At 60.6% G+C, this 13,136-nt stretch overlaps 1 protein-coding gene across 9 annotated transcripts in view; it reads right to left on the bottom strand.

Moving 5' to 3' along the window:
- TSNARE1 (t-SNARE domain containing 1) overlaps positions 1-13,136 on the bottom strand; it is a 113,751-nt gene that overhangs the window by 28,378 nt on the left and 72,237 nt on the right. For 3 of the 9 annotated variants that reach the window (XM_018058648.1, XM_018058651.1, XM_018058656.1), the window contains 2 exons: positions 11,211-11,293; positions 8,089-8,523 (listed from right to left, as the gene is read on the bottom strand). In XM_018058648.1, coding sequence (XP_017914137.1) covers positions 8,194-8,523; positions 11,211-11,293 — 413 coding nt within the window. In that variant the 3' untranslated portion in view covers positions 8,089-8,193. Of the gene's footprint in view, positions 1-7,418; positions 8,524-11,210; positions 11,294-13,136 lie in introns of those variants that run through there. The other 6 variants (XM_018058655.1, XM_018058649.1, XM_018058653.1 and 3 more) reach the window with 2 other exon arrangements.

Here is a 13,136-nt window from a genome sequence, read left to right as displayed (position 1 = left end):
CCACCCCAGCCACCGCCCAGGGGTGACCACAGCCTTAGTCTTCTTCCTCCTTCCTCTCCAGGGGCCACGGGTCCCCACGGCCCTCCCCGCGGCAGAGCTGGCAGGGGCAGGGCAGGGAAGCCCTGCAGCGGAGACGCTGGGGCCACTGGCATGAGCTGGAGTCCTCTGTGAGTCCGGCACCCCAGAGAGCCAGGGTCAGTCAACACTAGGACTGGGCCGGACGCCAGGCGCTGCCTCCAGGGGCCTCCTACCTCCTCCAGACCATCGTCTTTGTGCGGGACCCCTGGCCCCCTCATCTGCCCATCCTGCCCTCTGATGCTTAGCTTAGGACTGTCAGCCCAGGAAACTCTGTCAGAAGTGCCGCCTGGAGGCTGGGGGTCAGGGGCACTGTGGACAGGGCCCGGGCTCTCTGCAGACCTGCCCTGGAGAGGGCCTGTCCCGACCAGGGGCCGGGAACTGTGAGGTGCAGGCCGGCACCCCGCCTCCCCCGGGGCGGGGTGGGCAGTGCAGCGGCTAGAGGCCTGGCCCCGGGCGTGCAGCCCTTCCTCTGCCCGGAGTCCGGCTTTCTTCTGCCTCCTGCAGACCAGCTGCCTCCCGGAGAAGCCCTTCTGCACACCTGGCGCCCCATCCAGGAAGTGGACACGCCCATCTCCAGGCTCCCAACTCTGCCCGGGAGACAAGCAAGGGGCACACACCTCTGCACACCAGTGCACAGACACACACAATGTACACGTACACACACATAAACTTCATGCACAGCACAACACGCCTGAGCACTCGCACGCAATGGGCACCACCCGAGGGTCTGCCCACCCCTGTGCCCCTCCCGGGCTGTGAGCGGTGCTGGCTGTGTGTCTCGGAGTTTTGGACGAGCCTTCACCGTCTAGCCTCATGGGGTCCATCTGAGCAGGGGTTGAGACTCTCCTCATCTTGGGGGCTCAGAGGTACCCCTCAGGGTTAGAGGGAAGCAGGGGGCAGGCACTTCTAGCTTCAGACAGTCCCACCACCCCTCAGGGGCTTCCCAGGTGGCTCAGTGGCAAAGAATCCCCCTGCCAACGCAGGAGACAAAAGAGACACAGGCTCAAAACCTGCATCAGGAAGACCCCCTGGAGAGTCCCATGGACAGAGGAGCCTGACGGGCTACAGTGCAAAGAGTCAGACCCGACTGAGTGACCAAGCACGCACGCATCGCCCCGACACTTCCTTCCCCCCTGGGAGGCCGTGGGGATTCATCCTCCATCCAGGTCTGGCCCATGGGGCTGGCATTTCAGTCATCTCTGCAGCACTTCCTCTTGGGCCTTAAGGACATCCCTGACCCTGGTCTACAAACCGGGGGCGTGTGCCAGGATGGCCGCCAGCGCCCGGCTGGACTCCCACACTCAAAGGGAGCTCTACTCGTGAGATTAGTGCAGCAGGAAGAACTCGGGAGGGGACCCCAAATCAGGGCTGACCTGAGTAGACTTCTTCCCGGTCAAGAAACGGTGAGGGGGCCTCGCTAGGAGGGACCCACAGGAGCTCACAGCTGCAGTCGCCCACCTTGGGCCCCAGGAAATGAGCCCCTCCATGCTGCCTGTGGGCTCCAAGTACCCCCCCACACACAGGTCTGGTCCCCACACCTGCCGGAGAGCTGGGGGGCGGGGCTTGGTGGGGGGCAGAGACAGCCCACGGAGTCCGCAGGCTTGAACACAGACCCACCCAACCTGAAGCTGCTCCGAGTCGCCAAGGACACGGGGGCAGGTGTGGCAGAGCAGGGTGCAGGGCTCCCCAGTTTCTCTGTGCTGTGCCCGAGACCTCTGCCCATCCACCCAGGCGCAGCGAGCCCAGTAATGAGCAGACTGATTTAAGTGTTTGCTGGGGTTCTGTTTCTGCTGGCAGTCACTTTGAGAGGGACTGGAGGAGCAAACAGAGCAGGGTGGGAAAGGGCCCGGCCTGGGGCCCAGCCCGAGGCCCAGGGAGGGCTACCCTCCCGCCCCCCCGCCCCGTGGCTCTGCCAGCTGTCCCTCCCCACGCCTGGAACCCAACCATATTTCCATTTCTCAGCAGATGGCAGGGAGAACCTATAACAATGCAATCACGAGAATGAGATTCTCCGCTGTTCTTGGTACCCAGGGGCTCAGGCCTCAGCAAATCCAATCACTGCTTATTTACCCAGCTTGCCTCCAAATTAAAAGGCGGCTTCCCCTCCCCCAGGGTGGGCTCCCAGCCCAGCCCAGCCAGGGCAGCAGGGCCCACACCCACCGCCCGGGAGAGGCCTCGTGGCTCTCGGGTCACTGGAGACAGGACGGAGGGCTCCTGCTGGGGAGTCCCTCTTCGTCCTCCCTAGAGGCTCCGGGCCTGGGCCAGGCTGCCCGGAGGGCCCTTCACAAGTCCTGCCCTTTGCTGGACTTGGATGAGTTCAGGGGCCCTCACTCCTCAAGCCTGCACCAGACACCGGGCTCGGCCCACTGGAGACCTTCCTCTTTCTGCATCTCTAATCCCCCCTGATCAGAACCACTCCCCGCCCCTGCCCCCCACCCCCACATTTTGCCTCCAGGTACCTCTGATGCCCCAGCCTCGTCCACACCTAGGCAGTCAGGAGGTGGAGGAGCCACACGGTGTGTGCTGACCAAGCACGGGCTCGTGCTGAGCACTGTCCTGGGGGCCGGGGCACCCAGAGCCAAGCCTCGTGGAGGTCACCTGCCCAGGAGGACAAGGACTCCAAGGGCATGTGGGCAGGCGTGTGGCTGGGAGGGTGAGAGGGATCGCAGATGCCCCTCTGAGGAGCATGTGTCTGAGTGAAGACCTACAGGCAAGGGGCAGTGAGGACCTAGGAAGCATACAGAACAGGAGGAAGGGAGAAGGCCAACCTCAGCTGAGCACCCAGGAGCCAGGACGGGCATCCCCGCTGTCTGCTGCCGCCCGTGGGCGGGGGACAAGGGGGCTGTTCTCAGCTCAGCACCGTCCATCATCCACCTGCTGGAAGCAGCACCCTGGGTGGGGGTGGGAGGCATTATTTTCCCCAAAGCCAGTGGTTTTCCAGGTTTCCTGCTAAACCACCAAAAGGCAGGCCAAAGGGCTCAGCACAGTCAGCCCATGCTGTGCCCCGATGGTCTGTGTCCACGAGACAGACGGGCCCATGATGTCCCTCTCCTGAATGTATGTCATCTCTGATTCGACCTGTTGTTACATATTTAGGAATTTCCCTTTTTCCTGTGGTCCAGGAACGTTTGTACAAGACTGGATCTCTGCTCTGAAAGCTGGGTAGAACATCCATTAAAGGCCAATCTCCGCAGGGGAGAGGGGTCTTCCTGACCCATTCCGTTTCTTTAATGGTTACAAGGACCACCAATCTTTTTATCCTTTAGTTGGTGTCGACAGATTGCCCGTTTCCAAACTTGCTGGCCTAGGCCTGCTCACAGAATTCTCTCATGACTTTGGAATGTGCGACCAACCTCGCCAGTGGTTTGTCCACCTTCATGGTCTTTCAAAGAGCCAGCTCTCGTTTCCATTCAGTTGCTCTGTCACGCCCAACTCTTTGGGACTACGTGGACTGCAGCACACCAGGCTTCCCTGTCCTTCACTATCTCCTGGAGTTTGCTCAAATTCATGCCCATTGAGTCAGTGATGCCATCCAACTGTCTCATCCTCTGCCACCCCCTTCTCTTGCTCTCAATTTTTCCCAGCATCAGGGTCTTTTCCACTGAGTCAGCTCTTCACATCAGGTGGCCAAAGTATTGGAGCGTCAGTAATAAATTCTGCTTTGTCTCTATAATCTTCTTCTTTCTAATTTCTCGGGGTCTATTCTGCAGTCATTTTACTCTTATTTAATGTCTTTTTAATATCTTAATTCATTAATTTCCAGCCTTTCTCCTTTTGTTGGATAAGCATTTAAGGCTATTAATTTCCTCTGAAGTACCCCCACAGATTTTGATGTGCAGAATTTTCATTATTATTCAATTATGTATTTTTACCTATCCATTAATGATTTATTCTTCGACCTCCCAATTATTTAGAACTGTTTAAAATATGTCCCAACATATAAAAAATTTTTTATTTTTGTGCTGATGCTATCTAATGAGAGGATTTTCCTAATTGCATTTTTGAATAATTGCAGCGTTTCACCCATTTACTGATTCTTTGAAGTTTGTTGACACTTGGTCTTCAACCTAAGTCAGGATCAAAATCCAGGCGTCCTGGAGAAGACTGGGTGTTATCTGCTGAGTGTTGTTTGAGGGTCTGGTGAGTCAACTGCTGGTTATCAGTGAAGCCTGCACCATCTTCACTAATTCCTGGTCTTTGTGCCCATGCTGACACCTTCCACTCTCAGGATGGACTCCCTCTGCAGGCAGGCAGTTCCGGCTTTACCCATCTATTTGGAGCTCGTTTGAAGTGTACAGAGATGAAGGATTTTTCATCTTCCTGAAGAGCTGAACCGGCCATGCTATCGTATTTAATATATTGACATTTACTTATATGAGTGATATGGATAGGGCTAGCCCCTCACGCTCTTCCCAACTCTGACCGCCGTGTCTTTCTTTACACTCTCACCCTCTTGTCCTTACGTTTTACTGGATTAGTTTTAAATGGCAAAGAGAGACGTTTTTCCCTACAATCTGTTGAGTCTCGACGTTTAATGGGCTCTTTTGGCCCATCCACACTAACCCGTTCACTGGACGTGATACCGAAGGTTTGCCGTGGGTTTTCTATTTATCCTATTGTCTTCTTCTACATTAATTTCTCTTTCCCCTACTTTTTTATTCAGTAATGAGTTTTGTCTGCTTAGTTGCATTTTTATTCCTTTTTTCCTAACTATGTATCTTCTTTGGTGAAGGATCTGCTCAAATCTTTTGCCCAAATTTTCTAATTCAAGTGTTTGTTTTCTTGTTGCTAGATTTAGAGAGCTCTTAATATATTCAGGATACAAGTCCAAAGTCAGATGTGTGATATACAAACATTTTCTCCCAGTAAATAGCTTGCCTTTTTATCCTATTAACAGGGTCATTTGCAGAGTGTAAGTTTTTAATTTCGGTGAAGGAATCCTTGAGTTTTTAACCACGTATAGCTACTAACAGGCACCATGATTAATAATGTAATCACTCTTTGCAAACAATACAGTCATTGTCCCACCGCTGTTCTGTCTTTTTGAAACACTGACCCATGCAAGCGAGACAGCACAGTCAAAGTCCACTGCTTAATAGGAAACGGTTTCACTATCAGCCCTTTATCGACCAGCTTCCGGCTCACCACCCATGTCAGAGACCTTCCTCCTGGGGCCATGCCGGAGTCCACCCTTCAGAGGCTCGTCTTGTCAAAGTCTCTTGGCAACAAACCCTCACGCTTTCAGTCCTCTTTGTCCTGAGAGGTGCCTTTGCCTGGGGCCTGATTCCAGGTGACCGGTCCTCTCTGGGCCTGGTCTCCCCATAGCCTCCACTGCTGAGCCTGTGGCTAGCTTGGGGGGGGGGGGCGCTGTCGCTCTGTCCCCCTTCCTGAGCCAGCCTCCCGCTCAGGGGCCGAGGTATCCCACCACATAGAGCCGCCCGGTGCTGTGCGTGGCCCCCACCCCCGTCTGCAGGATGGCAGGTCAGGGGGTCACGCACCACCTTTCCTCATTCGATTTTCTTCTCCTGGGACCCTGCTCAGACCCAGGCTGGATTTCTGGTCCTCTGCACCCTTTCATCTCTCTATCACCCTTGCCACTTTCTGAGGTCCCCTGTCGTGTTGCTATTTTTCCAACTAAGCCTCAAACGTCATCTGTGACCAAGGATGCCACCAGGCTCCCCACCGAGTTCTTTGTTCTTAAAAGTTGTCACTGGCCCTTTCCAGACACGCTGGGTCATTTCTGATCATGTTACTACTACTCATCTTTGTGACTTCACCTCACTTTAAAAATATTCCTTAGAAACTATCTTACGTTAGCTATCTGCTTGATCCCTCGAGGATCTGCACGGGCCAGTTGCAGCTGCCTGCCGAATCAAAAAACAGACTCGGCAGCTGTAACAGAAATGCAACCCCCATCCACTCCCGTCCTGGAGGCGGGAGGTCAGAGACGAGGGTGGGCAGGCCTCTCCCCCGGTGTGTGGCTGGCCGCCTCCTCCCGGGTCCTCACGCGGCCATCCCCCCACATGCGTCTCTGTCCTCATTTCTTCTTCACGCTGAGATGGAAGTCACCCCAGGGATCCCACTTCACCTCGATCCCCTCTAAAAGCCTCAACTTCTAACAGTCACCTGCTCAGGTCCTGGGGTGCAGACCTCCGCACCTGAACTCTGCACCTGGTGGGCCTGAACCTGTTACTCTGCAATGCTGGCCCTCCTGCCCCCTGCAGACTACGTGACAGCTGCCCGTGGGCTCATGTGATGCTTCTTCCTCCCTCTGAGGGGCCCCCAAAGGCCTGCGGGGCCCTCCCTCAGAGAGACCCATCTGCCGGGACCCCGGATCTCAGGGCCGGCCTCTGAGATGCCTCAGGCTCAGTGCTGGGGTGACTGGGGAGGTGAGGGGGTTGCAGGGAAGGGACAAGCCTGGCTATTTCACTTCTCCCTGCAAACCAGCAAAGCCTTTACAACCACAGCTTTTTCCACATTAATCTGTTTCCCGCGTGGGCTCCTAGTAAAAGTAAAGTCTCTCGGTAGTGTCCGACTCTTTGTGACCCCATGGACTACAGCCTACCAGTCTCCTCCGTCCATGGGATTTTCCAGGCTAGAGCGCTGGGGTGGGTTGCCATTTCCTTCTCCAGGGGATCTTCCCGACCCAGGGATTGAACCCAAGTCTCCTGCATGGCTGGCAGACTCTTTACAGTCTGAACCACCCCTAACCTGCAGTTTATCCACCAAGAGCAGACCTGAGATACACCCAACCTTTGCAGGGCAGCAGGAAAGGCCACCAAGGAGAACAGCTGGTGTCGTCTGACCACAGGGATAAGGAGGTTGGAAGGACGCTGGCCATGCTGTGGAGGGCTGGATGGGCCCTAAGCAACCCGGGCGCTTTTGTGGACGAGAGTTACTGACTCGCCACTGGCTCCGCGGGGAACAGTGAAACCAGGAACCATCCCTCCCTCTGTGTAGGTCCCACCCTGCGCTCAGCTCCTTCCAAGCCGGGCTGCCCCAGGAGCCCGGGGGTCAGCTCGCTGTCCGGTTCCTGCCAGGACCTCAGCTTCCTACTTCCGGAAAACGCTGTTGTCACGAGGGGAAGCTGGAGGGGAGCCCGGCCTCAGGGCCACAAGGGCCCAGACGGCCATCGGAGCCGCGGGGCCGGCCATGAGCCTGCCTCCTGGGGCTGCCCCGAGGGGCCGTCCCGCCCTGGGGTCACAGGCGAGGCGGATCGCAAGCCCAGGGAGGGCTGAGGGCTGCCTGCGGGCAAGCACAGGGCACCGACCACCATCAGGACAGACCGGCTGCCTCTCATTTTCTGTCAGCATCACCCTCAGCACTGTCTCTGCCTTTTTTTTTTTAATATTGTTATTTTATATTTATATAAGAAAAATATTTTTTCCAAAAAAAGTCAGTAGGTATAAAATGGCACCCTACCCAGACCAGTACCAAGGAACATTTGTGCACACATATATCTCACATCATAGACGTAAACAATGACCACAGGCCCTCGGGCGTGGGTCCCTTGGGGCAAAACCAAACAGACGCAGGTGCCCAGCCCCCACCCCAGTCTGTACACCTGCAGAGCAGTGGGGTTCCCAGGAGTCACTCCGGGGCACACGCTGGGCATCTTCTGGGTGCCCGGCTGAGGCACACGTCCAGGGTCTACGCACCAGGCAGTGGTCTGGGGGCGCTGTGCCCGCGTGCACGCGCCGGATGGGAGGGTGGGCTCTGCTGCCCCCAACGTCGTCCCTGAGCAGACCTTGTCCCTGCGCTCCCTGGGGCCGCTGGGCCCACAGGCGATGGCAGGACGGAAGGGGCATGCTGGCAACGTCCCGAGTCCTCCCCAGCTCCGTCGAGGGCCCGCAGGGCTCGGATCCTAGGTTTCCTCCTCCACCTTCAGGATCATCCCTGAGAAGGTTTCCGGGCCAGTGCGGCTGCCCTGGGAGGCTCTGGCAGGCCTGCAAACGGTCCCGCCCCCCGGGGAGCCGCCCGGGCTGGCGGGTGAGGCACCCCGGGCCGGGAGGGCCTCCACCAGCCTCCCCAGGGTCTGGGTGAGCGCTTCGACGCCGTCGGCCAGCCGCTGGCTCTGCTCAGCCAGCCGCTCCAGCAGCAGGTTCTGCTGGGCCATCAGCGTGCTCTGCTGCTGGGACCAGGCGCTGAGCAAGGCACCCTGCCGCCGCTGCACGTCCAGCAGCCGCCGCTCCAGCTCCGAGGCCTCAGCCCCCGCAGCCTTCCCGGAGGGCTGGGATCCTGCTGAGGTGGGCGGCGAGGGCCGAGTTGGCCCAGGAAGCGCGGCCACCGGGGGCACTGAGCCCGGGGAGGCGGGCGGGGAGGGTGAGGAGGCGGCCACGGGGAAGGCTCCTCGAGGGTCCAGGGGGTCGGCTTCGGGCGGGCTCGGCCCATCCAGTGTCCGCAGGGGGAGCCACAGGCAGCCAGGGACCTCGTCCTCCTTGTCAGCTAGCAGGGGGAGACAGGAAACGTGAGCCTTCGCCGGCTGGGACCCAGGCAGTGCGGGGAGGGCTCTCGGTGCACGAGGCCCTCTGCACACACAGTGATCTCGGCCTCTCCTGGGGCCCCGTCGTGGTCGGCAGCAGCCCCCTCACAGGACACCAAGTCTCAGAAGGCGAAGGGCATCCTCCAGGGATGCTGAGATAAAACTCCAATCTGGCGGCTCCAAGGGCAAGGTGCCACCGCCAGGTTGCCATCTGTCTGTCTGTCTGCTCACCCAAGCTGGTCATCGTCTACTCACTGTCCTGTCTGTCCGTCTGTCTTCCTACACGTATCCACCCACACATCCACCCCTTCGTCTGTCTGCCCATCTGTTTGCTGGTCGAGCATCCATCCGTCCCTCCATCAGCCCACCTCCTTCCTTCCATCCACCCATCCATCCGTGTGCACCTTCCCATCCATCCACTGTCCATCTCTCAGCTGTCCATCTGTAAGCCAGCCCACGCACCCAGCCATCATTCACCCACGTCTCTGTCTGTCCATCCGCACGGTTGTGCTGATGCCCTTTCAGCCCTTCAGTCCATCCATCCATCTCCCCAGCCCCCCATTCATCTGTCTGTCCAGCCAGCCATCCGCCACATCCAGGAAGATACGCAGAGTGGACATAATAGCAGCACTTCACCAGGAAAAGCTGAGACCTGGAATCCTACACACTGGGCCCCAAAACCAGCTCCACCTCTTGCGAGTCGTGTGACTGGGGGATGCCCTTCTCTCCTCTGGGTCTCAAAGCCCTGTCTGCACATGGAAGGCCAGAGGCCGTGATGCCTGTCCTGCCGACACTTCCCAGCACGCTCAGGCAGTGGGCAGGAGCCGGAGGGCTTCCTGCCTGGTGGCCACCGTGGGCTGCACCTCCTGGGCGCAGCCCCCCTAGTCTCACCTATGGGGCAGGATCCCACCTTGGGAGGGCAGCATCACCCCAGAGCACCGGGCCCACGCGCCCCCTGGCACCAGGCAGGCCAGGTTCCAAGCCTGCTGTGCCCGGGCACGGGTGGCCGCCCGCCGCTGTCTCCTCGTCCTCCTCCTCCTTCTGCAGTCCAGGCTTGTGCTGATCCTTCTGACCTGGTGGCCCCTGGGGGCACGAGGGGGAGCCAGCCGCCCCACCGGCTTTTTGCTTCTCTCCTGAGATGAGGCTTCGGGACTGAGGCCCTCGGCGTGTAATGTCCAGCTCCGCTTTCCCGCGGCAGAGGCCGGGCCAGGCTTCCGACAAGCCCGCCGTGCCTGTCAGTTCCAGCGGCGCCCTCTCTCTGGGAGCCCGAGGGGACCGGCCCGGGGAGCCGGCAGTGCTTGTCAGTTCCGGTGGCGCCCTCTCTCTGAGAGCCCGGGGCGGGGGACCAGGCCCAGGGAGCCCGCCGTGCTTGTCAGTTCCGACGGTGCCTTCTCTCTGGGAGGCAGGCTGTGCAGGCAGAGGGCCCTGAGCTGCCAACAGCCCTGCCCCGCCCCGCCCCACCCTGTAGACGCAGCCCACCCCGGGCGGCTACACCAGCTGTCATGCGCGCCCAACCATCGCCCTCACTGAGGAGTCAGGGGGCCCCAACGCAAAAAAGAGGCTGCCAGCAGTGGGCCCAGTGGGCGCCCCCACGACGCGCCCTTGCGGAGTCCAGTGGCCTCCAGGCTCCCCACTGGGGAGGCCTGGGGAGGGTGGCTCTGCTGGGAGGGGCCGCTCTCCCCTGTGGCTGGCCCCACCCTGCGCCCCTCCTCCCCAGAGGCAACCAGAGTCCCTCTCCCAGCCAAGTGCCGACATCTCAAAGCCTCCGGGGAGCACGGACAGCGTCCACCACCTTCCCAACCCCTCCCTGCCCCGGGCAGCACGGCTCGCACAGGTCTACTCCCTGGCTGCGGCAGCCTGAGCCCGCCTGGGCAGCCCCTTCCTCGGCCTCTGCCCCCGCTCCTGCCTGGCATGCCCTGGGAAGCCCTCCCTGCCTCAGCGGGCCCAGGGCCCCCAGTCACTGGACTGCACCGTCCGCCCACCCCACCCCTAGGACGTGAGCTCTGGGGGACACAGGCTCTGGGGGCTCTGTCTCTGAGCGAGGGCCCAGCACAGAGCAGGGGGCCTGGGGGCAGGCGGCAGGCAGAGGACGCTCGCGGTGCCCACCTCCTGCTGGACCCCGGCCTGGCCAGGGACTCATGGCTGTGTTGCAGCAGGGTCCCCAGAGCTGCCTGATGCCCTGCCTCAAGCAAATGAGGGTCAGACACTGGTCCTTGCTGCCCCGGAGCCAGCTGACATATCCCAAGCGGCGAGGCCCGCGCCTGGTCCGGGGCAGACAGAGAGCCCTCTCCACAGCCGTGCCCTCCAGGACAGCCGAAGCCACAGGGCCTCCTGTCGGGGCAGCCGGGTGCCGCCGACCGGGCTGGGGAGCCACAGCCCCACCGGCACCCATGGCAGCAAGACCCGCCCCTGGGAGCTGCTCACCCCTCACCCCTGCCCTCTCGCTCGCTAAGCCGGGGGCACAGGCCTGGGACACGGCCTCGGTGGGGGTGCAGACTGGGGCAGGCAAGGCTGATCATCCTGGGCACGCAGCCCGCACCCCTACCTCTCCCCTCCCCCACAGCAGTAGGCCTGGGCGCAGAGAAGACCCTGCGGGCCTGCCCCTCCGGCGCGGGCAGGGGCCGAGGGCCGTGCCCTCACACTGACTTACTTGGTGCCGGCTGGCTCCAGCGAGGAGCTCACTGGCCGCCTCTGTGTGCGAGGACGCAGCCTCAAGGCCAGCTTCAATACTATCTGCAAATCAAGACAACACAAGCAATTACAGAGAGGAGACCCTCCGGTCACCCGGAGCAGGGGTGGGGGAGGCACAAACAGGGAGTCCGGCTTCCAGAGGTCAGAGGCTGTGGGGATGGGCACCGCCCACCCACCCGGCATGGGCCTTGGCCCGCCTGAGTGTCAGGACAGAGACCTTGGCACTGTCTGTCCTTGGGGCCTGGCAGCCCCTCAGAACGGGTGAGCCCAGCCCAGGAACAGCTCTGCACACAGAGAGGCACCATGAAGACGGCCATCAGGGTGTGGGAACACCACTGGCCCCCAGGACATCAGCACATGCCGGCCGCCGGCATCCCCGCGCCACGCAGCTGGTTCTGACGACCGTGCAGCTCCGAGGGGGGACCAGGGACTTCAAGCAGGGGCCTGCTGGGTGTCGGCAGAGCCCCCAAGACGTCACTCCAGCAGCACAGCTGAGCCACCCTGGGACACCAGAAGACACCCCTCCGCGGCACCGGGGGTGAAAAGGCGGTATCATGTAAAACACCCGCAAGTCCACCCTACCCTGCGACGACACGCGGCCAGGCTGGCGGGCACAGGGCAGGGGTGAGTCAGGACCAGGGAGGGCCCTCGACCCGGTAGGAACAGGGCTGGAACCCCCGGGAGCACCAGGGCAATTCTCTATGCTGTCTCCTCTCCCCCCGAGAAGGACCCGGTGCTGCCCAGACAAGCGGGCAGTGGCCACAGCTGTGCGCACAGCCCTCAGCAGAGACCAGCTGGTGCTCTGTGGGCTGACCGTCAGACGCAAACACGCATCAAGCCAACTCTTAGGAAGAGAGGACGCGCCTCTGAGTTCACGCATTCTGGCGAAAACTCAGAGCTGGAAATGGCTACATGCACGCATCTCCTCTGATGCTGGGAAAGATTGAAGGTGGGAGGAGAAAGGGACGACAGAGGATGAGATGGTTGGATGGCATCACCGACTCAATGGACACGAGTTTGAGTAAACTCGGGGAGTTGGTGCTGGACAGGGAGGCCTGGCGTGCTGCAGTCCATAGGATCGCAAAGAGTTGGACACAACTGAGCGACTGAACGGAAGTGAACACATCTCCCTCAACCGCCCAGGGCCTGAGGCAGAGCCGGCGCCCATAAACACAGGTGCAGCCTGGGCACTGAGGGACCGGTCAGCAGCTGGCTGCCCCAATGGGCGAGAGCCTGAGGGTCACGGGGGATGAGGGATGGGGTGCCCGCTCACCAGGGTGGGTGGGACATCTGGGCTGAGCTGGGTCTCATGGCGGAACTTGCAGAACCAAGCATCACACACTGGGGCACCAAGCTCCTGCCCCACTCCCAGGTGGGGGGCTGGCAGGACGGGTCTGAGCACCCAAGGCCCCCCGCCAGCTCCTCTGGGCCTTAGACTGTGCCCACCTGCAGCACCCCAAAGCCAGGTCTGGCTCTGCCGGTAGAACAGGCGGCCCCCACAATGACTAACAGGCAGGCCCTGCCCCGTCGTCCAGGCCTGTGACTTAGTCCAGCCCAGGGCATGGCTGTGTCCTGGGTCCGTGTGCATCTCTGACCTGCCCCTGCCTGTTTGGTGGAGACCCCCTGAAAAGGTCTGCTGGGGTCTCTGCTGGGGCGTCGACGGCCCCTGCCGTTCCTGCAGGCCCTCCTGCTGTCCGCTCGGCAGCCCTCAGGACACAGTCGGTCCTGCTTTCAGCTTCTCCCTAAAGTCCTTCCAGCAGCTCCCCAGGAGAGGGGAGGCGAGGGTCTGCGGGGGCCCGCTTCGAGCTGTGGGTGGAGCCAATGTTACTGCGGTGAAGGGCGCTGTGATAGGCTTGCAGAGGTGTCTTGAGAGGAGGACGAGGAG

The sequence above is a fragment of the Capra hircus genome, chromosome 14 (assembly GCF_001704415.2).
Source record: "Capra hircus breed San Clemente chromosome 14, ASM170441v1, whole genome shotgun sequence".
Lineage (NCBI taxonomy): Eukaryota > Metazoa > Chordata > Mammalia > Artiodactyla > Bovidae > Capra > Capra hircus.
Note: the sequence above shows the minus strand (reverse complement) of the source record. Positions and strands in the feature narration are given on the sequence as shown.